The sequence below is a fragment of the Tachyglossus aculeatus genome, chromosome X1 (genome assembly GCF_015852505.1).
Source record: "Tachyglossus aculeatus isolate mTacAcu1 chromosome X1, mTacAcu1.pri, whole genome shotgun sequence".
NCBI lineage: Eukaryota > Metazoa > Chordata > Mammalia > Monotremata > Tachyglossidae > Tachyglossus > Tachyglossus aculeatus.
Window position 1 is genome coordinate 110,366,273 of NC_052101.1, and position 25,931 is coordinate 110,392,203.

At 52.1% G+C, this 25,931-nt stretch overlaps 1 protein-coding gene across 1 annotated transcript in view; it reads right to left on the bottom strand.

The window, feature by feature from the left end:
- Window positions 1-200: 200 nt before the first annotated feature.
- Window positions 201-25,931, bottom strand: part of MLLT1 (MLLT1 super elongation complex subunit) — a 71,060-nt gene continuing 45,329 nt past the window's right edge. The window contains exons 6-12 of the mRNA XM_038772960.1: window positions 22,536-23,081; window positions 11,304-11,391; window positions 7,932-8,040; window positions 6,050-6,149; window positions 4,953-5,024; window positions 2,385-2,456; window positions 201-1,176 (exon numbers count right to left, since the gene is read on the bottom strand). Coding sequence (XP_038628888.1) covers window positions 1,048-1,176; window positions 2,385-2,456; window positions 4,953-5,024; window positions 6,050-6,149; window positions 7,932-8,040; window positions 11,304-11,391; window positions 22,536-23,081 — 1,116 coding nt within the window. The 3' untranslated portion in view covers window positions 201-1,047. The remainder of the gene's footprint in view (window positions 1,177-2,384; window positions 2,457-4,952; window positions 5,025-6,049; window positions 6,150-7,931; window positions 8,041-11,303; window positions 11,392-22,535; window positions 23,082-25,931) is intronic.

Below are 25,931 nucleotides of genomic sequence, written 5' to 3' on the forward strand. Positions count from 1 at the left end.
CCTCCCACGGGCTGTTGCCATAAAAAAAAAAACACAACACACAAACGCGCACACACACGCACACGCGCGCACACACGCACGCACGCACACACGCACCCTGAAAATGTGAAGCCCGACGAGGCCCTCTTATACATCCAGTACATACATACATACATATATATATATATATATATATAATATATATAGAAAATATACAGCGTACAATTTTGAGTCCTATTACAGTTAGAGCAGACTGAAAGGAGTGAGACTGCTTCAGGCCTGGCATCAGCAAAACAAGAGGTCTCAGAAGCCTTGGGAGATGGGAGACTCTGAAGGCAGCTCGTTCGCCCTCTCAGAAGCTGACCCCGAGAACAAGGCCCGGCCCCGTGGCTAGAACAATGCCTTCTGAAGAGCGGGGGCTGGCGGGGGCGGCTCGGGCGCCAAACCGTTCTCTAGGGGATACAGCGACCGACCCATCGGGCCACGCGGGAAGCCACGACTGTCCTCAAACGCGAGGCCAGCTTCCCAGGGCTGCCATCGCGTCCACAGCGCCCACGGCGCTCACGGCGCACAGTTCCCCGTGCAGCAGGGGAAGAGATCACTGAACCGATTTCTTCCGGTCTCAAAGAGAGACCTGAAAGGGGCCCTCAGGCCCAAGCAGTTTTTCCAAGCAAACCCCTCTGTGCAGCAGGGAGCAGCTTCCTCTGTCGCTCCAACTCGGTACCTGAGCCCGAGCGTCCTTGCGTAGCTAGGCAGGGCAGACTCAATGTGGGGGCTCGTTCGAAGCCTACGAGGAAAAGTGCAGCTGGCTGTGCATTCGCTAGAGCATGGCTGTTCTCTAAGGCAGTGCAGCGCTTCGGGGGCTGGGGTGGCGGGGAGGAGGAGAAGGGTCAGGGGAAGAGACAGGGGAAGAGGAGGGGGGCGGGAGGAGGAAGGGGGGAGGGGGACCGGACGGACACATCGAGAAAAGAAGGAAAAGGCCAAGTTCGGGGGGCTTGGTTCCTGGGACTGGGAGACTGGATTTCGGGTTTTCTGGGTTCAAAGGCAGCCCACATCCAGGGCCGGCTGTCATGTGGCCACGGCTTCCAAATAACTCTGCAGTTTGCGGACGGTTGTCTCATCCAGAGAGAAAAGATCAAAGTCAAAGGTGGTGTTGGTGACGTTAAAATGGCCGGTTTCCTCGATGAGATTCACAATCTGAAAAGAGAGAGGCAGTGGCACAGTGCATGAAGGGTGCAAGGCCAAGAGGATGGAGAGCAGATGAGGCCGAGGGGATCCGGTGGATCCTCCTCTCTTTGCCCCAGGCAGAGCACCAAGTGCAGCCAGGACAAGCGCTGGCACGATAGCCACCATTGCCCCAAACTCAAGTTCCTGGAAGTCTTTGATGGAATCCCCAAATGCAAAGGAGGGGAGGCAGGGAAAGGCTTCAGATTCAACTGGAATTCTGGGAGCCATTGGGGGGTGGGGGGAGAGGGTAGAGAGCTCGATGACAGCGGAAGGCAAGACTCCTTAAAACGGCCCCAAATTGCTCTATGCCCCTCCCCCACCCCCACCCCTTCCCCTTCCAAACTGGCCTCCGTCACCAAAGTACCAATGAAACCCTGGAGGCGGGGAGGATCCCAGGTAGGCACTGTGGTGTGTTCGGGGGAAGCTTCGCTTCCAATTGGACTCTCCAAGGGTCGAGGGGCAGAGGGAGGATTCCCGGGGGATTCGGGGAGGCTTTGAGCATGCCCACCCTCACCCCCGTTTTCTTGGAGACTCCCCAAGGACTCCATGCCGAGGGAGCGGGGGTCAGACTTCCGAGGCGGCTTGGGGCTCCGGGAGCTACCTTCACAGGCTCCACTCTCCCCCGCCACAGCCTCTTCTCTCAAAACGGGGTTCGGAGACACCCACGTTTAGGGCTTGGGGGGATGAAGCCAGGATACCTCGCTTTCTGCTGTTCCAAACTTCACCTACTCCCCGTGACAACCAGAACCACATGGCTTCACGCTGACGATGGGGTGCCCGGGCAGCTACGGGCGGATTCTGAACCAGGCCCCCCGGGGCACTGGCCGGCACCCTTGAATGCGGGGGGACCCAGGGTTGGGTGGCAGTGGGCCAGCGACAACCTGCGAGCTCCTCCCCAGGAGGGTCCTGGGCCCTTGGGGGAAGGACCCCCACCCCCCCGTTTCACCCGGTGCTCCTCTGGCCCAGGCCTAGCCTGGCCAGCCGGAGCTCGGGGCCGGGTCCACTTGGCGTTTGGCCACAAAAGCGTCTGCACCCTCGAAGCTGCAGCCAAATACCCTCTGGTGGAAGTTCATCCAAGAGCCACACTTCTCTCTGGCTTTGACCGTGAACTAGGCAGGCACCCGGAGCTGGCTGAGCCGCCCAGGGAGCGACGGGCTCAGCTTTAAGGAGATCCCTACCTGCTGCAGCACGTTGCGCTCCCGGAGTGCCATCAACCGCCTGTGAAGCTCCACCAGCTCGTCAGTGTAGGCCTGCAAAAGACCACGGTGAAACAGGGCGGAACAAGGTGGACGCGGGGCCTGCCCCAAGCGCACACAGCCCCGGAGTGGCGGAAGGGACAGGGGCGAGCTGCCAGCCCCGCCCCGGGGTGGTCCCGGAGGAAGCTCTCCCCCGACGGCTGGGGGGGCGGGACTCTGCCCGGCGGGCAAACGGCCCCTTAGGGCTGAGCCAACCTGGGGTCGGAAGGGGTTCCGGCCCCGAGGCTCCCCGCCGACCGGCTTCCCTCTCGCTTAGGAGATCCGATTCTCGGCTCGGCTCCGACCGTCCCACCGGATGGTCTTCTGCCCAACCGTTCCCCTCCCTGACGAGATCGGGGCCCAGGGGCCAGGAGCAGTCGGTCGGGCCAGGCCTCTAAGCTCTTTATGGAAACCCAGTGCCCCGGTCCGAGTTCTTAAAATTGCACTGATGCTCACGGCATCCCCAGCTCCGCTTCGCCAGTAACAACAGCGGTTTTGGTTAACCACTTATTGTGGCTTCAGCCTGGAACTGAGCGTGGGAGGGTGGGGGAAGGGGGAGAACGTCCAAGACAAAATCGGGTCGGACCCAGACCATCGTCCCTCAGTCTCTGACCGTGCAGAGGTAGGTCCCCGGCCCCCGGACCTTCTGGCTCCCAGCCAGGACGCTACCTGCTGGCCCACAATGGGGCCCTTGGAATTCTCACTCAGTGAGCCAGATCAAGAAAGGCCCGGAAAAGTGCCGCGCTCATTCCTGTTAGCTTACACCGTCTAAACCAGAACAAAGGAGACCCTGTCTAGCATTTCTGAGGAATGTGCCCTCTTCACCAAACCCCAGCACCCCATCAGGCATGGGGGCTGGAATCTTCCTTCCCCGCGAGTGCCATCTTTGGGAGGCGTCATCCGAGCGGGCGGGCCCTGGGAGGCCCCCCCGGAGCCCCCCTGGGCGGGCTGGAAGCTCCTCCGCCAATCTGATATTCATTAAGAAGGCACAAGCACTGGGCTGAGTGCGGGGGGGAGGCGCAGAGAATCAGCTCGGACACAGTCCCCACCCGACACGGGGCTCACAATCTAAGAGGTGGGGAGGGCTGATCTCTTACACCCTTTTGCAGACGAGGAAACTGAGACCCAGAAAAGTTGAGTGACTTGCCCAAGGTCACAAGGCAGGCAGGTCAGGGGCCTCCCCCGCTCCAAGGCCAATCCCAGTACTGATAGAGGAGGCAGCCGACTGGGCCAGGTGTGGTCAAACTGCAGCAAGGTTGCTTTGGGAGTGCTTAAAAGGTAAACAACGTGACTTTGGGGGCAGCATTTTTCAGAGGGGCCCGAGACCAGTTCATCCCGATTCCACAATTGCACTGCTCTGGGTCCTAGATGATAAAAATAATAACTGTGGTATTTGTTAAGCACTTACTATGTGCCAAGTGCTGTACTAAGTGCTGGGGTACAGACAAGATTATTGGGTCCCGCATGGAGCTACAGTCTAAGTGGGAGAGAGAACAGGTGTTGACTCCCCGCTCTGCAGATGAGGGAACTGAGGCACATCTCAGAAGTGAAGTGACTTGCCCAAGGTTATAACAGCAGACAAGTGGCTAGAGTCAGGATTAGAACCCAGGTCCTCCGATTCCCAGGCCCGGGCTCTTTCCACTACACTACAGCGCTTCTCTAGGATGATGGCTGACATTACCAAGTTCCTACAAAAGGCTGGTTGAAGAGGTGGGCCCAAACAAAACTGGTTCAGGAAGAATGCTTTTGAGGTCTGTTTCCTGTTTGGAGCTGACTAGCGACCCATCACCAAGGCACGGCGCAATGCAGTTCAAAGTCAGGGATGAGGAAAACTGATTCTGGAATCTCTAGAGTTCTCATACAGATGGGAAAAAGAAAGATTTGGTCTGCTGGATGTCACATTCCCCTTAGCACCCGGATGCTAATCACTGAGCAGTGAGCACAGCACAGTGAGCATGGCAAGTCTCTTTTCAAAGGCCACCAAAAGGAGCCCTGTTGAATCAACAGGGGTTTTAAAACAAAAACAAATGAACAAACAAGCAAAAAAAAACCAACAACTTGGAGATTTGGTTTTGTTGCTTCAAGCCCCAAAGGTAACCAAGGATTCTATAGACAGACAGACAGACAGACAGACAGACAATGGAGTCAGTCATTCTGTAAATAAGTGGTACAATACTGGTTCTGCAGGGCCATTACCTAAAAACAGCAATACTCGCTCCCACTGCTTCCACAGGGCAGAACTCAGAGCTGGAAGGAAATGCACTCCCAAACCCTGGGTAGGTGTGGGCAGTGTATATCCAGCCCCAGCTGTTTGGGAACCAGGGTTTCTTGCACTAAAGACCAGACCCCAGAGTGGATGGTGTGGAGAAGCAGCTTCCTCCAGGGAGGTGAGCTGAACGCCCCCTGCACTGACACCTCACTCACTGTTCAACAGTAACCGGCCCCTACCCCTCAACTTTGCACAGACCAGGGGAAGCTGCCCTGCCTGTCCCCGCCCCACCCACCCCTCACCTTGTCATAGGTTCCCTTCTTCAGGATCTTTTCCGGTTTGCTGCAGGGTTCTGGACTCTTTCTGCCAGATGCCTGCAGGGTTTGAAAAACAGTTTGCTTAGAGCCAGCAGAAGGCTGGGGGGAGATAAGGTGGAGGGGGGAAGGAGGGAGAAGAGGAGAGAAGAGAGAGAGAGAGAGAGAGAGAGAGAGAGAGAGAAAGAGAGATATTGATTTCTGTGTACCACAAGACAGTGGCAATACACCTGGCACTGGTACTGAGCTAGGAGCCCGTAGCCACAAATTGGCCTCAACACCCCTCACCGTGTTCTCAACTTCATCTTTAGCCCCAGTCCTTTATCCACTCCGTGGCCTGAGTTTCCAGATTCTCTCCCCTCCCCGAGCCCTACTACTAAGCCCGCATGAAACAGAGCACACATCTTTGTTTCCTGCTGCCATCATCTTGGTCCTCAATGTCTGCAGTACTTAGGCTACCTTCTGGTCTCCCTTTCCTCTCTGTCCGCTGCCCTCCTCTCCCGTATCTCTAGGAGGCTCGGGAAGAAGAGGGGTGTTCTCGAAGCAATGAGAGGTGGAGGTCAGGGAGCCAGGTTCCGGGTGACCTCTAACTATTCTAGGCTTGCCGGCCAGCCAGAAAGTTGCTGGGCTATTAAGGTGGAACCCAAGAGCAACCCTGGCCTGGCCACTTGGCAACTAATGGCTACTTAGTTCCCATCAAACTGCCCTGAAGTGAACTTTCCACCCACATTCAGTCAGTTTTCCTCTCAGGATCGGTTGGCAAGCCCTTTCAGATTTGGCCGTTCTGCTCCACACTGCTCAGAAATAACAGAATTCGCAGGCTTGGAGACCAAAGAGCCAACCTGAACTGGACTTTTTTTTATTCAGACCAGTCCCAGATGCAGCCGTCCATCAACTCATGCAGATCCAGTTCTGGCCACTAATGAATTTTCTTTGGCCACTGAAGCCCGCCTACACCCACTCCTCTGGGATCTGGCATTTGGTCATTCGGACCAACTCAAGAATCATTTCTGCTATTAGGATTCTCTGGGTCCCCCTTTTGGGGAGCAGAGGTCGGAGGGGAGGGGCACCGTTGGGGCACATACCTTGTTGTTGGCTGGGGGCAGCTTCTGCGCAGGAGGGGCTTCTCGACTGGGCAGGCATGAGTCTGCACTGTTGTCGCTGTCACTGTCACTGAAACTCAATCTGAAAAGCAACAGCCCCGAATGAAGATCCCCGATTTGGGGGATCTGGATCTCCTCTTCTGCCGCTGCCCCCCCGAGACGCTCGGGGAGGGCTGCTTGCTTTTGTGTTTGTTTTGTTACCAACTCTCCCTTCTTCCCTCCTCCATCCCGTTTTTCACTGTGCCACCAGAAGACCATACAGTCAGGTGCTTGCAGCTGACTCCTAGGACAGGTTGGGGTCTCCTGGGTCACACCAGAGGCTGGGGAGGAAACCTCAAACTGGGTGCAAAAAGAAGCCCCACTCATCTTTGGCTTCCAGGTAGAGGAAATTCTCCAAGGGAACAAAGCAAAAAACAGTCCTAGTTCATTTGGTTCATTTGGCCCTCACCACAAAGCAGAGCCAACGAAGCCTGCACCCAAAATGTTCTGCCCTCCCTCTGGAGCAAGGAGAGCTAATTAGGGGATGGGTTCTTCCGCGGTAGGTATAGTGCTTGTCTGCGACTGAGGCACACGGGTAACTGCCATCATTGCTGCTCCATGGATTTGGCAGCAAGTTGAAGGGGCCAAATGCAAAAAGCAACAACTGCTGCCCTGTGTGTCGGGTGGAAAATCTCCTCCGGGAGTAATTTTGGCGAGCTCAACAGGAAGGGGAGGGCGGGAGTGCCACCAAGTTTCCTCTCTAAGGATGAGAAAGCAAGGAACAGGCAGGCGCTCTCAGTTCTCCGTACAGACGAGCAGAGGGAGGGTCCAGGCCCCAGATGCAGGAGATCCCCACTGTACCTGCTACCCATCTGAAAGCTGCAAGGGGAACTTTGCTTCTTTCCCCACCAGTGTTATTCCTGCCCTCACTTCTTAGCTTGCCCTGCCTTCTTTCACACCGGCCCATACTAGGGTCCTGCTCTGGCCGGGTCCGGCGCAAAGCCCAGCGTGTCGAGGGGTGGCTGGGCCCCTCGGTCAACTCGCTGAACTAATGCTGAAGCAGAAGAGAGCCCAGACTAGGCGACCCAGTCTTGGGGCTACCATCACACCCAGAAGAGAGTCCTGGGCCACGTCCATGCTCCGGGACCAGGGCTCCCCCCTCCACGCTGGGCTCACTCTGGCACACCCCTTCTCGTGCCCACTCCGACTAGCTTAGCTTGCCTTGGAAGGCAGAGTCTGTGAGCAGCTGGGGTGCCAGCAGATCTTAACAGCAGACTTTTCTTGGGTAGGGGCAGAGAGGTGAAATTGGTTTGCTAGCCTTTCTGGAGTGGAAGGGAGACAAAGGGGCAGTAGGACAGACTGAAACCCCTGGATCTCTTGGGGGGCGGGTACAGGGAAAGGGCACATGTTTTTTCAGGGATAGGATTCAGGAGGGCAGTAGGGGAGTTCAGTCGGGGAGAGGGGGACAGAGGGAAGGGGCACTAAACTGTTTAGAGCTGAGTCTCCACACCCCACCTGGGTGGTATTATGGTGCCGGGGAGAGGCACTGGCAACCTGGCAGGGAACTGATCTGAGAGAATCATCTCATGAATAATATTTCTCTAATGCCCTTCTGTCTGCACACAACGATACTGATTTGTTGGCAGGATGGAGGCAGTCTCCCATCTGGCCACTGTCACTCCCAGAAATCTGCCTTTCCTCACATCTGCTGTAGCCATTGGCTGTAGCTCAGCTCCTCGGGCCTCTCCAGGAGAGGCCGGTTGGGAAAGTCTACTGCTTTCCAGGGCCTGTTTCCTCCCCTCCCCTCCGGGCTCAACTCTTAGTTGCCACCAACTCACGGAGCCCGGGCTGGCGACGCCAGCGCCCCGTAGCCTCGGCTCATCACCTGGAATCCCTCGTGGGATTGCTTTTGACGGCTGCCTCCTCCCCAGAAGAAGAGTCGTCGTCGTCCGATTCTTCTGACTGCAGGTCCTCCACCATGGAACGCAGGGGCCCTGAGTCACGGGGTTGGGGGGTCGGGGGACGAGAGAGACGGGAAGAGCAGATGACACAGTGAGTGCTTAAGTCACAGTTAAAGACCCACCTTCTCCAGGAAGGTACCCATCCTCCAGCACGTAGGTACACTTCAGGACCCATTCCTCTCCCTCGATTCTTTCTTGTAAGCCTATTAGTGGGGGCACGTTCTTTGCGGATTCTGCATCCGCTTGGTCTGAATACGGCAGACGATAAATTCCTAGAGGGCAGAGACCATACTTATTCTTCAACATGTACTCAAGTGTCTGGTAGGGGCCCTCAAACAACGCTTGCTGACTGTTCCGAGCGCCTTAGAAGTGAGCTAACAAGATCTAAGTGTTTATCATAACCAGCTGCTTTGAGGGACGGGAACCCCTGATGTCATTGACACTCGACCCCCAGCTAGGTCACTAACTCGATGGCTAGCACCGTGCCTAGCCAGTGGTGCTAGCGTTAGGCTAAGACCTCGCTCAATTAAATTACCCTGGCCCAACGCTGAGTTAGGCACCCTGAGGTCAGCACTTACGGTCACAGCTTGCCCAACCACACTGCCGGGTAATGGGGGGGAGGGGGGGGCTACACTCTAAACAACCTCTTTCCCACTTTTCTGGACACCTTCCTTACAAATCTGAGGGGCCCACGATGAATAACTGTCATTAACGAACAAGACCAACGGACTGGAATTGGGCCAACGTTCAACTTTCCCAGCAGGCAGCAGGATAACTCCAACCCCACCCTCTACGTGTAGAATGGAATCAGCAGCACCGACTGGGAGAAGGCATTTGGGGGATGGACAGAAGTAGTAAAAGACGCGACCCCGGCCTTAGAGGAGCTCTCAATCTAATGGTGGAGACAACAGACGTAATGGAAGAGCAGGTACGTGGAACAGACGAGCATAAACAAATGGCAAATCTATGCGTTGAGGAGGCTGACGGGATGGGGGTAGCTAATCAGGAACTGTGACACGAAACCCTTAATTTCCTTTGGGAACACGACTGCGGACTGGTTTTTTTTCTCCCCTGCATTGCCAGCCCTACTTCTTCCCCACTCCGGGGCAGAGGTTTTTTTTTTTTTATGGTATTCGTTAAGCGCTTACTATATGCCAGGCACTGTACTAAGTGCTGGAATGGCGTTCAAATGTATAGCGTCCAAAGGGCTTTCCCATCAAGTTGCTGGAGGGAAGGGAGAGATTTAGAGTGTTCCCATCTTACAGTTGAGGGCACCGAGGCTCAGGCAGGCCCATCCAAAGGTCACTTAGAGGGTCAGTGGCACCACTGTGATTAGACTCCCGCTCCTCCTGGTTCTTCCAGCCCCGTCCTCTTCCTCCTACATCACCCTGCCTCCCCCATCTAAGCACAGGAGCCTATAACTTCCCCCTCTTAGCTGGGGAGGGGGTTCCCAGGGAGCTCTAAAGAGGTCCCAGAGACAGGAGTGGCAGCAGCCTGCACAACCGGTGGAAATTGGCAGTAGCACACCGTGACTCCTAAAAATGAGCTGAGCTGGCTTCTTGGGCCCCGGGGGCCCCCCCGCACTCCCTCCCCACCTCCCAATCTTAGAGATCTATGAACACAAGGCAGACAGGCCAGTGGAGGAGTACAGTGAATGAGTGTGTGAGATAGAGAGAGTAAGAGAGTGAGAAAGAGAGCGAGCGTGCATGCGAGCAGAAGCACTACCCAAGGCCTGGTAATGCCAGCAGGGAATGGGGAAAATCCAGATGTGTGAACATCTCTTCCACAGTGTACACATAATTATAGTAGGGCACATTTTCCAGCCATCAGGTAAGCACAGCACGGTATCTCAGGACGGCCACTAATCACCACATTCAACCCCAAGGAGAGAGACTTAGCTGCCCCTGGAGCACGGGAAGCTTGCTTTGCCCAGCAGATGCTACGATGGCCTTGTAACCTACGAACATGGGGCTCAAAAGCAGCAAATGGGGAAAGGCCCAGGGCAGGGGAATTAGGGACGCCAGGCTACGGAAACTCTCCTGCTCCTCCAAAGGCCAGACAAACTGCTTCTGGGACAGGCTGGCTTCCTTTCTGTGAGCCAATTTGGCTTCACTCTGTCTGGTTCCGATTCACTGCCCTAGGGGCAGGCTGGGCCAGGTCAGAAACCGACCGGCTTTTGGGGGCAGACGCTCTTGTTCGAGTTCGGCATTGGCAAGGCCCAGCACCAGTGTGGGGGGCTCTGAGGAAGCCTCCCCCTGGCCCCTCAGGGAGACAGGCAGTACGTGGCCTTGCTGCTCTTCACCTCTTTCCAGGCCGCTGTTTTTTTTTGTCCTTACCTGGTCCCTTCTAAACGGTCCTCTTTTCCACATGAGTGCTTGCAGCTGGAGTTACCTTGGGGGAGCCCTTTCAGAAACTCTCCCTTTTCCTCAGAGTTTGTGGAGAATTGGAGGAAGGCAAAAACGCACCAGGAATAGAGAACAATGCTAAATGATCGGATTAAATTTGCAAATTCTTCGATAAAGAATGGTACTTCCAAAAATGATCAGAGCTTTTCCTAAGGAAAAATTAGAATGACTTCACACACCAATAACTTTAGAGACGCTGAGGTAAGCCCTCTGAAAAACAACTTAAGTCACAGTAGGCTTCGATCAGCAAAACGATCAAGAAGAAACAGGGAAAGGGCCTATGTGACACAAGGTGCCTTTTTTTTTTTTTCCAAAAAGGTCAAATGAAAGTGTAGGGCAGTGAAACCTCAGGGACCCAGAATGTTCAGGGCCCGGGCCTGCTGGAATCTCTTCATTTTTCCAAAGTCCCGAGGACCCTTTTCCTGAAGGGAAGAGGAGGGAACAGGTTGCTGATAAGTGTCACTCCAGAGGGAGGGAAGGGACACAAAAAATGGGAGGGAAAGCAGAGCAAGAGCCAGTTTGGGCCTCTCTCATACTCCAGTGCTAGCAGCTTCTGGAGAAGGAAGGGGTGGAGAGGTGGCAGGGGCTCTGAAGGGTCCAGATTTTTGAGGTTGCACTCTATTCCACAAGATACAATCTGCAGCAAGATGCAGCCATCCAGATTCCTGGAGCTTGAATCATTAGTGCCCTGAGGCAAAATAAATAAGTCACTTAATGGACACAGGATCTCAGTAAACATGGCACCCTTTCAAAATTGGCCTTTCCATCCTTAGTGTGAAATCAATAGACCTTGGCCTTCTCCGTAGGGTCAGGATGGCAGAGGAGAGACAGGGGCCAAGGCCTCGAATAAAAATTCACAGTGATTCCTGGAAACGCTTCCTTGCAACACACCTTGACTGTGGTTCTGAGATGGCTCAAAATCCGAATCCGAACTGGAGTCTGAGCTGGAGCTGGAGTTGGAAGGACTGGACTGGACAGACTTCACCCCCCATAAAAGGAAAAAAAAAAGAAAACAAATCTTAATCTTTCAATCCACTGAAAAGTATGGAGAAAAATAAAATACTGTCTAGTACACTTGAACTCAGAACAGTAGGTTATTGTAGTCTACATTTTTTCCCCCTCCAAAAGGGCTTAAAAGACCACAGTGGTAGAGGTAGTAGTAGCCTTTATTGAGCCCAACACACTGTACTATGCTCTTGGGCAACTACAACGGAAGCACGGAACAAGTTCCCTGCCCACATGGATCTTGTATTGTAACAGGGTGGAGGGGAGGGGTGGCACAGACATAAAATGTTTAAAGTTGATCAGAATACATAATTGGTTGACTACAAAATTGAATATACACAACAATATACATAAATGCCACAAGTTCTTAGCCAATTAGGCCTGTCTCCAGGGGCTAATGAGAGAGTGGTTTCCATTTCCCAGTTCTTCGCAAAGCCCCCCAAGCAAGTCCTGAACATCCAATTATTATTAATAATAATAACAATTTTTGTTAAGTGCTCACTACGCACTAAGCACTGTACTGAGCGCTGGGCTAGATACAAAATTATCAGATCGGATGCAGTCCCTGCCCCACAAGGGGGCTCACAGTCTAAGGAGGAGGGAGAATGGGGGTGGATTCCCCATTTTCCAGATGAAGAAACTGAGGCACCAAGAAGTGACTTGTCCAAGGTCCCACAGCAGGCAAGTAGCAGAGCCAGAATTAGAACCCAGGTCCTCTGACTCCCAAGCCTGTGTGCCTTCCACTAGGCCACGCTGCTTCTTTTGGATTCCCATCCTCCACCCCCTCAGGAATGGGAAGCAGAAATCCTCCGGCTTTCACCACAGGGCCTTGCCGCGATGAGTGCTGGGTACTACCACCTCAGTGAGCTCTTCTCCACTCCACTCAAACCCCAACCTGTAGATTTTTGATTCCAGAGCCAGATCACTGGGAGGATCCTCGACAAAGAAGCCACATGTCCCAACAGAGGGGTGGGGGCTGGGGTAAGGGGCAGGGGGGGAAGCAGATGTTGAAGCGAGGCTGGGTTGAGCCCTAGAAACTGGCTCTACCCCAGGACTTGAAAGAGCAGAATGATGAGCTGGTGGCTTGCCATTTCCCTCAGGTATGCTGGATCCCAGGGGTTCCAGCTGGCACTGGTCTTATCGGAATCTTCATGTCCAGAGATGCTCCAGACCAGTCACGATCCCTGACTCTGCACCCAAAAGAACCGGACCAGACCAGATCCTCCTGGGGAAGCCCTAACTGGCTCCTCGGATGGGAAGCAGAAGTAGCTCCATGAGGTGGCCCAAGAAATAGACAACCTTGGTTTTCCCATCTGCCAAGACAAGAAGCCTGGACAATTGTTTTCAGCCAGGGAACCAAGCCACTGGATCAAGACAGTAAGAGATGCCCACCCACTGCAAAAAGCTTTCCACAAGTCAACAGGGGCAGCGCATCGCCACACGCTCGACAACCGCACAAGTGCTCTCCTCGCCCACTTGTACCTAAAGGTTTCCAAGGTGAACTGGTCCACTTCCAGCCTCCTCAGGCCGTGTTGACCCGGGTTTGGGGGACGGATGCTCTTGGGAGCTCTGTCCCCGGGCCAAGCAGTCATCTATCGAGAACGGCTTGGAGTGCCCTAATCCAACGGGACCGCAACCAAGGATTTTCTCCAATGTCTGCGTCTAATGATCGATCGAATGACTCACTCATTGCTTCAGAATTTCCTTGTAACTGAATTGCGGCTATTTCTCACTGCCCCCAGGCTGTACTGCCTAACGTCGCCGGGTGGCGCTACGCTAAAAAGAAATCGGCCACTGCTCCAAAAGACTGGACAAGGGCTATCAGATTTCAGGCGTCGGTATCCCCCGCCATGCCAGCCCCTGGGCCAGGGCTCACACATGGGCACCATACCAGGTCCTGTGTTGCTTGGCAGCCGGGTCTGTCTGAGTCCCACATTGTCATCGAGGTCTCCCCACCCACTGCTGCCAAAACTCGGGGCGAGGGCAGAGAAGGGGGAGCAGGGACGGCGGGGAGGGGGAACCCTCTGAAGAGGTGGCCATGACAACTTATATCTGCAAGAGTGGCAGCTCCTTTTGAAAGCCTGGCATGCCCCCGGCCTGCTTCCCCTGGGCCCCCTTTCAATAAAGGCAACAAAAACGGCTGCTGAGGCCTGTCATGCTCCATGGAAGCCAAGGACTAAACAGCCCTGCCGCCAATAGAGGCCATCAGACCATGAGCAACGCCATTCATCCCTGGGTCAAACCCGCGAGCCATCCCACCCGGGATTCTGTCTCTGAAAGCAGCATCAAGACCCTTGCAGGGGGGGCAGCGGGGGGAGAAACTGTGAGATGGTCAGTGAGGGACAGCTACACACCCCCTTTCACTCTGGTAATCCAACAGCGATCACCTATGAGTCTATTCACACTGCGGTTGAAGCTGCTGGCATGTCCTGTGGGCATAATCAAACAAATGATGGTATTTATTGAGTGCTTACTGTGTGCGGGGCACTGTACTAAGCGTTTGGGAGAGTACAATATATTGGAGTTGGTAGGCACGTTCCCTTCCCACAATGAGCTTACAGTCTAGAGGGGGAGACAGACATGAAAATAAATGACAAAGTACATAAGTGTTGGAGGCCAGTGGGTGGAGTGAATATCAAGGGTTTAGAAGGGACAGATCTAAGTACCTAGAAGACTTATTTGGGGAAGGCCTCTTCGAAACATGATTTTAATAACACTTTGAAGGTGGGGAGAGTGATGAACTCTCGGACGTGAAGAGGGATATCAAAGCAGAGGGAGGATGCGAGCGAGGGGGTCAGTGGCAAGATAGACGACAGTGGGGTACAGTGAGCAGGTTGGTAGCACAGGAGCAAAACGTAAAGACGGTTGCAGCAGGAAATTAGCAATCGAGCGCTGTTTTAAAGCTGATGGTAAGGAGCTTGATGCAGAGATGAAAAGCGGTGTGGCCTAGCGGAAAGAGCATGGGCCTAGTTAAAGGACCTGAGTTCTAATTCTGGCTCTGCCATTTACCTGATGAGCCCTCGGGCAATTCACGTAACTTTTCTGTGCAAAAGAGGGATTCAATACCTGTTCTCCCTCCTACTTGGACTGTGAGCCCATGTGGGAACTGATTATCTTGTATCTTCCCCAATGCTTAGTACAGTGCTTGGTGCACAGTAAGAACTTAATACCGCACACTATTATTATTATAATTATTATTAGGCAGAGGTGGGTGGGCAACCACTTGAGGTTCTTGAAGAGTGGGGAGATGTGAACTGAGCCTCTTTTGTAGAAAAAACGATCTGTGCACAGCAGAGTGAAGTATGGACTGGAGTGGGGAGAGACAGGCGGCAGGAAGGTCAGCAAGGAGGCTGATGTGAGGTGCTTATCACATACTGGCTGAAGATAGGGTTCTCCTTGCTTTTGAATCTGCTTCAAGCTTCAGTGCTCCCTCGCCCTGGTGTGGCATTTGGAGATCAATTCCACGTTTGCCCAGCGCACACCCATTATGACTTTTAGGTAAACCGACCAAAGAGCTACCCGTCCTTCCTCTAGTTGCTCGCCTTCATGCTCTTACTCCCAAATCCTAAAAGGTGAGCGGGGAATAGGTGCACAGCAGCAGTCAAAAATGATGTCTCTAATTTTGTTGAAAGGCCACAACATTGCTGAACACTGTTCAGAACCAATCCATGGCACGGTTCCTGAACTCCAAAACAGTGCTGCCCATATAGAGAAGCCTCACGGTGTAGTGGATAGAGCACAGGCCTCCCTTCTCTCTTTCTACATCCCAGCCCGCACACTCCGCTCCTCTGGTGCTTTCTTGCTGTGTCGCCATCTCACCTGTCTCGCCGCCGACTCCTGGCCCATGACCTACCTCTGACCTGGAAAGCCCTCCTTCCTCGAATCTGCTACTCTCCCCACCTTCAATGCCCTTCTGAAGGTGCACCTCCTCCAAGAGGCCTTCCCAGATTAAGCCCCACTTTTCCTCACCTCCCAATCCCTTCTCTCTTCCCCGCTCACCCCACAGCACTTACGTATATATCTATAATTCTATTTATTTACATTGATGCCTGTTTACTTGATGTCTGTCTCCCCCGCCCAGACTGTGAGTTCATTGTGGGCAGGGATTGTCACTCTTTATTGCTCTGTTGTACTTTCCAAGCGCTTAGTACAGTGCTCTGCACACAGTAAGTGCTCAATAAATACTACTGAATGGAGTCAGAGGTCATGGGTTCTAATCCCTGCTCCACCACTTCTCTGCTGTGTGATCTTGGGCAAGTTACTTAACTTCTCTGTGCCTCAATTACTTACTAAAATGGGAATTGAGACAGAGTCCCACATGATGGGACGGACGTTGGGTCCAACTCAACTTGCAGGCAAGTGGCAGAGCTGGGATGAGCATCCAGGTCTTCCGTTTCCCAGGCCCATGTTCTTTTCACCAGGCCGCACTGCTTCCCTGCTTTGGAAGCCGGACCATGAGTGATCTGTGTGTATCTCCACCTCAGCGCTTAGTACAGTGTCTGGCACGTAGTAAGCATTTAACAAAAATTATTATCATTACTGTATACTATGGCACGTCAGTGCTCACAGATACCTCCCAGGTATGTCTCCTATCCTCAGGGGACCTCCATGTTGGATTTTACTGTACACGTGCAAGCACACTACTGAACAGGCTTGCGAACAATGTGAGTGTGCTCCGGGTCTGGGTACTGGTGAGCTCAGGGACGTAGCTAGATGCCATTAGGCTCTAAATAAAAATGAGCAATCAATTAATTGTATGTATTTAAATCATACAATCATTCATTCAATCGCATTTATTGAGCGCTTACTGTGTGCAGAGCCAGTATTTCGCACTTACTATGTGCCAAGCCCTGCACAAAGTGCTGGAGAAGACACAAGATAGTCGGGCTGGACACAGTCCCTGTCCCATTTGGGGCTCACAGTCTAAGTAGGAGGGAGGAGGACTGAATCCCCATTTCCCAGAAGAGGAAACTGAGGCACAGAGAAGGTCACACGGCAGGCAAATGGCAGAGCTGGGATGAGCATCCGGGTCTTCCGATTCCCAGGCCCATGTTCTTCTCACCAGGCCGCACTGCTTCCCTGCTCTGGAAGCCGGAACCTCCTTCCCTTCCCCACAGCACCTGTATATATGTTTGTACATATTTATTACTCTATTTATTTTACTTGTACCTATCTATTCCATTTATTTTTTGTTAATATGTTTGGTTTTGTTCTGTCTTCCCCTTCTAGACTGTGGGCCCACTGTTGGGTAGGGACTGTCTCTATATGTTGCCAACTTGTATTTCCCAAGCGCTTAGTACAGTGCTCTGCACACAGTAAGCTCTCAATAAATACGATTGATTGATTGATTGATGAGTGATCTGTGTGTACCTCCCCCGGCCTCCGCTTGGATACTCAGAACCACAAACACTTACAATTTTGCCTAGTAGGGCCAGACCTAGGATTCTATCCCCAACAGCGATCACAGACACGCTACATTCGGGCTCCACTTCCAAATTATGCCACCCACTTTGCAGTTATACATTATGAGCCCATCCCCCAAGGGGCAGTTATTTCCCAGGAGCAGTTAGGCACGTTCAGAAGAATGCTCAGTTCTACACCACAGGGGGTGGGGCCACATTCCCGACGAGCCCACTGTTAACGAAAGCTCGTGTTATAGTCTAACCGTCTTGACCAAAACACAACTGCTTCTCCCACCATTGGTAACTGCGGTCTATCCCTATTAGGGACCATTCTTCCAACAATGCAGGGTGAATTCCCTAATAGTGGTCTATCCAAATCAATCTAACGATGCCATTTAATGAGCGCTTACTATGTGCAGAGCACTGCACTCAGTGCTTGGGAGAGTACAATAGAACAGAGTTGGTGCAAAGACTCGTGTAGTAAGAGGAACTTGTTAGGGAAGACCTGGGTCTATGTCACAATTGGCATTTCAGCTGGCACCCAGAGGGCAATCTTGGCCACGTGCCTTGGAGTAGTGTAACACCGTAACTCCAGAGACTGGCTGGGGGTGGAGTGAGAGGGGTCCCGCAATCACCACCAGATCCCAGGAGGGAAGTTTCTTTTAGGTAGGTGCGATCCTTAATGAATTCACCGCCCTAAGTGTTTCGCTTTGGGTGGAGGATTGGCTCTTTCAGAGCTCTAGATCATGGCAGCGGTATCTGTGCAATGTAGTCCTCGATCCCCAAATCATGCTCCTTCCAAGATGCTAAACTTCTCACCGCATTAGGATCCGGGAGAACCGGGCTCTGTTACGAACGCAATTTTTGCAGTTCTTAGCAGGTATGAGCCACCCGCCTCTTCATGGGAAATTTATTGCTTTGTGTGTATGCTGGGGGCGGAGGGGGGGCCAGACTGCCCTTGGTTTCTCATGAGGCACGGCCACTGACACCTGAGCAAATGAAGCGGGATCTGGGCCAGAGAGGCCCAGCTCCCAGGAGAAAGCCCAGGATTTCTGCACTGGGCCAATCAATTCATCCAATTCCAGGATGCATGTGCAGTGCTCAGGGACTGCACTGCCAGTGGGGAGTTTTCCTGGATCAAATGATAACAATAATAACAATGATGGTATCTGCTAAGCGCGTACTGTGTGTCAAGAACTGCTCTAAGTGCTGGGGTAGATACTAGCAATCAGGTTGGACACAGTCCCTGTCCCACATGGGGCTCACAGTCTTAATCCCCATTTTCCAGATGAGGTAACTGAGGCCCAGAGAAGTGAAGTGACTTGCCCAAGGTCACAGAGCAGAAAAGCGGAGGAGCCGGGACCAGAACCCAGGTCCTTCTGTCTCCGGGGCCTGGGCTCTCTCCACTAGACCATGCTGCTTAGGACACTAAACATGACAAAAGGGAAGGCTGGGGCTAAATTCCACATGTGCTGTGCACTTGCGGGCGGGTGAGCAGCGTCGGTCAAGGCCCACGTGCTGCAGCGCCACTTTTCCTTAACGGGGGGGTTCATCGAGAACGTAACCATAAGGTCGATGGATCAATCAATGGTATTTACTGAGCATTTACTGTGTGCAGAGCACCGTACTAAACGCCTGGGAGAATGCAATGCACATCGATGAGAACCGAGGGTAGCAGAACCTAGGAAAATCAAAATGAAATGAATTGGTTTCAACAGTACAAACCTACGGGCAAAAATCACATCTTGGCAAGTAATAGGGTGCATGGTGTGAAATCATCTATTCCCCAAGGTGGGGAGCAGACCAACCTGGGCCAGCACGCGGAGGAGGGACCTCCTCTAGCCATTCCTGGGCAGAGCCCTTACCCAGGGAGCCAACCCAGCCAAGGTAGCGGAGAGGGGATTAGATCAGTTCACCTCCAATCTGCATTTGAGTGCTTCTCCTGTCTTCAAGCCTCCACTCACAGGTGGGTGAAAATTAATTCCCACTGTGGAGGGTGAACAATTCTAAAACAACCTAGACTCACCTACAGAGAGACTCTGCCACCAGCTGAAATGACATTTTTAAATTCCACTAGAGACTGTTAGCTCCTTGAGGGTAGAGCTCGGGTCTACCAACTCTATTGTACGAGTTCTCTTCCAAGTGAAGCAGCGTGGCCTAGTGGAAATAATAATAATAATAATAATGATAATTATGGCATTTGTTAAGTGCTTACTATGGGCCAGGCATTGTTCTACGCACTGGAGTGGATACAAGCAAATCAGGGTGGACACAGTCCCCAACCCACACTGGGCTCGCAGCCTCAATCCCCATTTTACAGATGAGCCCAGAGAAGTGAAGTGACTTGCCTCAGGTCACACAGCAGACAAGTGTCAGGGCCGGGATTAGAACTCATGACCTTCTGACTCCCAGGCCAGTGCTCTATCCACTACGCCATGCTGCTTCTCGAAGAGCACGAGCCTGGGATTCAGAGGACCTGGATTCTAATCCCGGCTCTCCCACGCGCCCGCCAGATGACCTGGGGCGAGTCACTTCACTTCTCCGTGCCTCAGTTTCCTCAGCTGGCAAATGGGGACTAAATCCTCCTCCCTTGAATTTAGACTGCAAGCCCCATGTGGGACAGGGACTGTGTCCAATCTGATTAGCTTGTCTCTATCCCAGTGCTAAGTACAGTGCCCGTCACAGTTATGTGTTTAACAAGTACTATTGATTAAAACCAGGAAGCAAAGACTCGCACTTCTATCAGCCCAACTACTGTATGACAACAATCCATGCCTTCAGTGAAGCTGTATATATGCTTGTACATATTTATTACTCTATCTTACTTGTACATATCTATTCTATTTATTTTATTTTGTTAGTATGTTTGGTTTTGTTCTCTGTCTCCCCCTTCTAGACTGTGAGCCCGCTGTTGGGTAGGGACTGTCTCTATGTGTTGCCGACTTGTACTTCCCAAGCGCTTAGTCCAGTGCTCTGCACACAGTAAGCGCTCAATAAATACGATTGATTGATTGCTGTGCACAGATCAGAACTTCAGACCCAAGCCTGAGGAGCACAGGAAAGTCCAGGACCTATCCTTACAATTTCCTTTCTTAAATTTGCCAGGGGCAGTCCATCAGTTTCAAGTTAAGCACAGTGCCTTCCAATTCCCACCCCAAGGCCAGGGCCTCTGAAAACTACGCCTGAGATTGTTTGTCTGAGAAGGCCCTGCCAAGCCACGTTCCAGATGCTGGATCGTTGCAGCTGCTTTGCCTACAGGAGGGGGGGCGGGCAGTCTGTCCTAAAGTGAGTAACTTTGGGAACTGTTGCCCGAAGGCTGGGAGAGGAAGGGTCCAGTCTGGACCGAAGTTAGGGCTGGCCAGTCTGGGGCTCAAGTTTGAAAATAAATGCCCTTTAATGCGAAAATCAGGAGATAACCCTCAACTCCATAACCCAACTTCAAGAATTGCTCCACAGTAGGCTGGGAGTGCATAAACATCTAGAGTTCTTGAGCACAGAGAGAAGGGAGAGAGGGGGGACAGCAGGGGCGGACACACACACACAAACACACACACACCCCGCCACCTCACCCCCTAGATTCAAAGGAGTATGCTCCGCTAACCTGAGGGAGAGGGGGTGGGGGGGCGGTGTGCTGTCAGCAGAAGAGCTTTGTTACACCATTTTGGAACTGGGTCCAAATTCCTGCTCAGGAGCAGGATGGCAGCCACGACGGGTGGGTGGGGATTGCTGAATACATTCAGATGCTGGCTCTGCCCCTTGCCATGCTCCCTTCCAGCTGGGCACTTCTCGAGTCGGGCAGCCCATGCTGCCCGGGATCGTGTGTGCCCGCGGGCGGCTAACAGAATGGCAGGGAGGGCTTTGTGCCAGCCTGAAAGGACTAGCTAGGGCTGACCGTTCCAAAAGCATTAGCCCTTTGGCAATGGAACAGCCCCCGACACTGTTTAGATTCTTCAGCAGTGATCTGAATGCTGTAGAGTGGGATAAAGATCTAGCAAGGGTCCTTCAAATAAAACGGCTCTGCAGAGCAAAAAAGTATAAAACCAGCGTCTCCTCCCAATCAAGGATATTATGAGATTTAAGGCTTTCGTAAAGCAGCCGGGCTGGATACAATGGGGTCGTATTTCTGATCGCTTTTTAGACTAAGACCGCCCACCCCCTGCCGACTTAGATCTTCAGCCTCTCTGGGGACAGGGACTGGGTCTGAATTTATTTGGCTCCATCCCAGCCCTTAGCATGGCACTGAGCCTGGCCCAAATCGAGGGCTTAATAGAATAATAGCCATCTTACCTAGTAAAAAGGAGGTAGAGTTCCAGACCTGCATTCTTTTTACGATCTCAAGGGGTCTACGATGCAAAACTGCAAGCTCCCTTACACAAATGCTCAAGTGTACACCTGAGTGCAGAATATGAATCTTCCAGAGATTTTCATTCTAGCTCGATTTCCTTCCCCCTTGGCCCTCCTAAGTGTCAGAAGCTAAGGGGCGCTTCATTCTCGCAGCTAAATGGCTTGCTTGTTTGGCAAAGGGCATTTGAAATGAGACTCTCAACTGGAAGACCACAGTCTTGGCATTCATATGCACCCCCAATGATAGTGCAACACTCCCTCCCGGGGAAATCCCCCAGGCAAATCACTCGGCCCCCCCCCCCCACAACAGGACACGCTGCCCTTCCAACGGGATCCAAGCCCAGTGGACGGAGGCGAGCGATTCCTCTGGCAAAATTCAAGTCATTCCAAAGACGTAGGGATGGAGGAGGGGGAATCGATGCAAGTATCACAGACCCAACCAGCAGGTGTAAAACAAACGCTTTGGTTCCTATTCTCACATTAAAATCTCTGAAGTCCGGAGACTGGAGAAACCACAGGCAAGCCAACCAAAACAAAATGCTCAGTTTGACTGTAAAACACAGGCAATACTTCCAGAATCAGAGAGCCCAAGGTATTTAGTATGGAGGAAGGTAGAAATCTCAATGAGCAGCGAGCAAAACAGCTGCCTTTGAGGGGTGTGCTACCCCTCAAATGGTGCAATTAAAGTAGTGCACCATTCACCCCCTCCATGGTCTCTCTAGAAAAGGCCCCTCACAATCTGGAGGGCTCCTGGGGTGCCAGGACTCTAACGGAGGGGTGGGGTGTGTGAAGAAACAGGAACTCCGGACTGCAGCAGAAACCTGCCTGGAGTGAGTAAACTCCAGTACACAGCAACCATGCCCAGCTGGCCCTACTCCAGTTAGTGTAAGGTTGGCCAGCCTCCTCCACATTCCCTGTGGATTTCCCAAAAAATCAAAAAAAAAGTTCAGAAACGGGTGGAGGCTCCCAGTGGCTCCTCCCTCCCCCGACATCAAAACTTTCCCTCAGCCCCCATTCCCCGATCAGTGCTCCAGGGATCCTCCAGGCCAACCTGGCCTGTTGGCAGAGCGGGGAGGGGCAAGAGAAGAGACCTTTTATAATAATAATAATGATGGCATTTGTTAAGCGCTTACTACATGCAAAGCACTGTTCTAAGCGCTGGGGGGGATATAAGGTGATCAGGTTGTCCCACGTGGGGCTCACAGTCTTAATCCTCATTTTTCAGATGAGGTAACTGAGGCACATATGTTAAGTGACTTGCCCAAAATCACACAGCTGACAATCGGTGGAGCCGGGATTCAAACCCATGACCTCTGACTCCAAAGCCCGTGCCCTTTCTGCTGAGCCACACTGCTTCTCTAACTTTTCTCACCTCTGACTTGAAGGAAGCCTCATCCTCAGAATTGGACTCCTCCATCTCCACAGGCTTCTTCACCTCCTTAGCCTCGCTTTCAGATTTCACCTTCTCCACCTTGGCGTTGCCCTTCTCCTTGGCCGGCTTCTTCTCGGTGTGGGAGGAAGACGAAGTACGGGGAGAGGCCCCCTGCAGATTCCTCACCCCTTTGGAGCTGCTCTTTTTGGGCTTTTTGGCGCTCGGCTTTGGCGATTCCACATTGGAGGGCCTTTTACTGGCAGACTTGGGCTCGGGTTGGGGCCCACCTTTGGGAGACATGCTTTCCAGTTTAGTCTCTCTCACAGCCAGTTTGGGTTCCTTGAAAGCTGCTTTAGGAGGAGCCTTCTCCTCCTTGGGCGGCTTGTTCTCCGCTGGTTTCCTGGAAGAGTCCTTGGAGGGCTTGTTTGGTTCTCGCTCAAGGTCCTTGGAGGAGCCCTTGCTTTCAGAGTCTTTCCTAGGTCGCTCCCGGTGTTCCTTGGTGAATTTGTGGGGCTTGGACACTTTGCTGCTTTCTTTGTTGCTGTCCTAAAGCAAGAGGAACAGAGTCAGACAAGAAGGTGCTGTTTCCCCCTTTCTCCTGAGAAGCCAAACAATTATCATCATTATTCTTCATAATAATAACATTAATAAAGAGTGGCATTTGTGCAGCTTGTCCTATGCACTAAGCCCTGGGGAAAGTACAATACAATCAGATCGGACCCAGTTTCTGTCCCACGTGGGGGTCACGGTCTGAGGGGGAGGGTGATCAGGTATTTAAATGCCCATTTTCCAGATGAGGAAACCGAAGGACAGAGAAGGTTAGGAACTCGCCCAAGGTCACGCAGCAGGCAGGTGGCGGACCCAGGTCTCCTGACTCCCTGCCTATCACTCAAGCAATGGTATTTATTGAGCACTAGTTGTGTTCTTTCCACTAGGCCATGCCCACGAGGAAAAAAACGCTTTCCCTAAACTCCCTAAAAGTGAGGCAAAATATAAAAGTCTGAAATGAAGCCATCTCTCAATCTCCAGAAAATCTCTTTGACACCTGATGCCTGCAGACCAAGCTCCCTGCTCTGAACTTCCAACACTGGAAACACTGAAGAAGAAAAGTAAATCTGACTAAGCACAACTCCTAGGCTTTGTTTACTTATTAACTCCTATCTTAGGACAATGGAATCTGGGTGGATCTGGGGAGAGACTGGGCTGGGGGAGAGTTCAGAGCAGAAAAAAGGAAATGCAGTCCAGATTCAAAAGAATTTAACTTTATCCTTGTAAGCGCGTATTCAGCCCCCCTCCCAGCCCCCTAGCACTTATGTACATGTAATTTATCTATTTATATTAATGCCTTTCTCCCCCTCTAGGCTATAAGCTCATTGTGGGCATGGAATATGTCTGTTTATTTTTATATTGTACTCCCCCAAGCGCTTATTACAGTGCTCTGCCCACAGTAAGCACTCAATAAACACCACTGACTGACTACACTGCAAGCTTGTTGTGGGCAGGGAACGTGTCTACCCACTCTGCTATAACAGACTCTCCCAAGTGCTTAGTACAGTGCTCTGCACACAGTAAGCGCTCAATAAATCCCATTGACATCAACCAGCCAAAATCAAGCCCCAGGGTCGTGTGCCAGAAGAAAGCAGTGTGGCTGCCGTGTGATCTTGGGCAAGTCACTTAACTCCTCTGGGCCTCAATTTCCTCATCTGTAAAATGGGGATTCAATAACTTCTCCTTCCCTCAGCCTGTGAGCCCCATAGGTACAGGCAAGGTGAATGATCTGCTTATACCGTATCATCATCAATCGTATTTATTGAGCGCTTACTATGTGCAGAGCACTGTACTAAGCGCTTGGGAAGTACCATATCTACCTCAGCGCTTACTACAGTGCTTGGCACAAACCTGGGGCTTAATATCACAATAATGATAAAAGTAATAATAATAATTATTATTATTATTTAGAGGGTCCCATGTGCCCCACAATCCAGGAGGTGTACACCACCCTCTAAGTCTCTATGTGCAGCCACTATTTCTGTTCTGAGATGGGGAAGACCGACACAAAAATAATTTACAGACAGGAGATGGAAGGGAAATTGGATCTGTAAATGAGTCAGTGATTATTACATGTAGAAAAGCTACAGGTAATTGTGATTAAATAAGCACATAGATGGCTAGAACAGCTGGTGTGGTACTTGAGGGGGGGTGGTCAGAACCTGGGGAAAAGAGAAAAGTAATCAGGGAAAGTCTCTGGGAGATGAGATGTCAGAAGGGCTTTGAAGATGGGGAGAGCTGTGGTTCACTGGATGTGTAGCAGGAGGGGATTCCAAGCCGGAGGGAGGGAGAGATCCAGGGGCTGGAGGGGGGAGAAATGAGAATGACACACAATGGGGTTAGCTTGAGAAAAATGATGGGTGTGAGTGGGAGAAGTGGGTAGATGAGTCAAAGAGAGAGAGCTGATTCAGCCAATGGTCAGAAGTTGCTACTTGATGTGGAGAGGTATGGGTAACCACTTAAGGTTTTCGAGGAGGAGGAAGATATGTACAGAACAGTATTTTAGAAAACTACTCCAGGCAACGAAGTGAGGTAAGAACTGGAGAGAGGAAAGACTGGAGGCAGGAAGATCAGAGAAGAGGCTGATGCAGGGGTCAAGCCGGGGATATGACAAGCACTGGGATCTGGGCAGGGGTCGTTGAGATGGAGAGGAAGGGGCAGATCCAGAAAGTGCTAGGGTATGGTGAGGGAATTAATAAGGGAGGTGAGAGAGAGAGGGCAGAAACAACGAGAACACCAAGATTGTGGGCTTCAGAGACAGGGAGGATTGTCAACTGTGATAGGAAAGTTAGGTAAAGGAGAGGACCTCTTTCCCTCACTCTTTGATCTCTCACGGGCCTCGGGCTCCTTTCCCCTTGCTTGTTTACAAGCTCAAGTCTTCCCCATGTAGAAAAAAGCCATCCGCCCAGCCCACCACACCCTACTGCTCTCACCTTATCTCCATGCCCACACTCTGCTCAACTTCTTCGAATGGGCTGTATGGGCTGTCTATTCAGCTTGCCTCCTCTTCTCAAACCCCTGAAATCTGGATTCATGCCCTGAACTCTAGGTGAGACAGTGCTCACCAAGGACTCCTTCTGGCTAAATGTAGGGCCTTACTCTGTCCTAATCCTCCTCAGCCTCTGGGATGCCTCTGAACTAGGCTGACACACCCTCCCCCTTGGAAACTCTCTCTTCCTACTTCTAACTGTTTCTTATTTCCTTTCCCTCTCCTCACCCATTAACTATGGGTGCCCTGCAAAGTTCTAGATTAAGCGCTCAGTAAGTACCACTGATTAATAATCTAGTTTCCCTTTACACCCAATTCTCTCAGGGAGCTCATCTGATCACATAGCTTCAGCTACACCT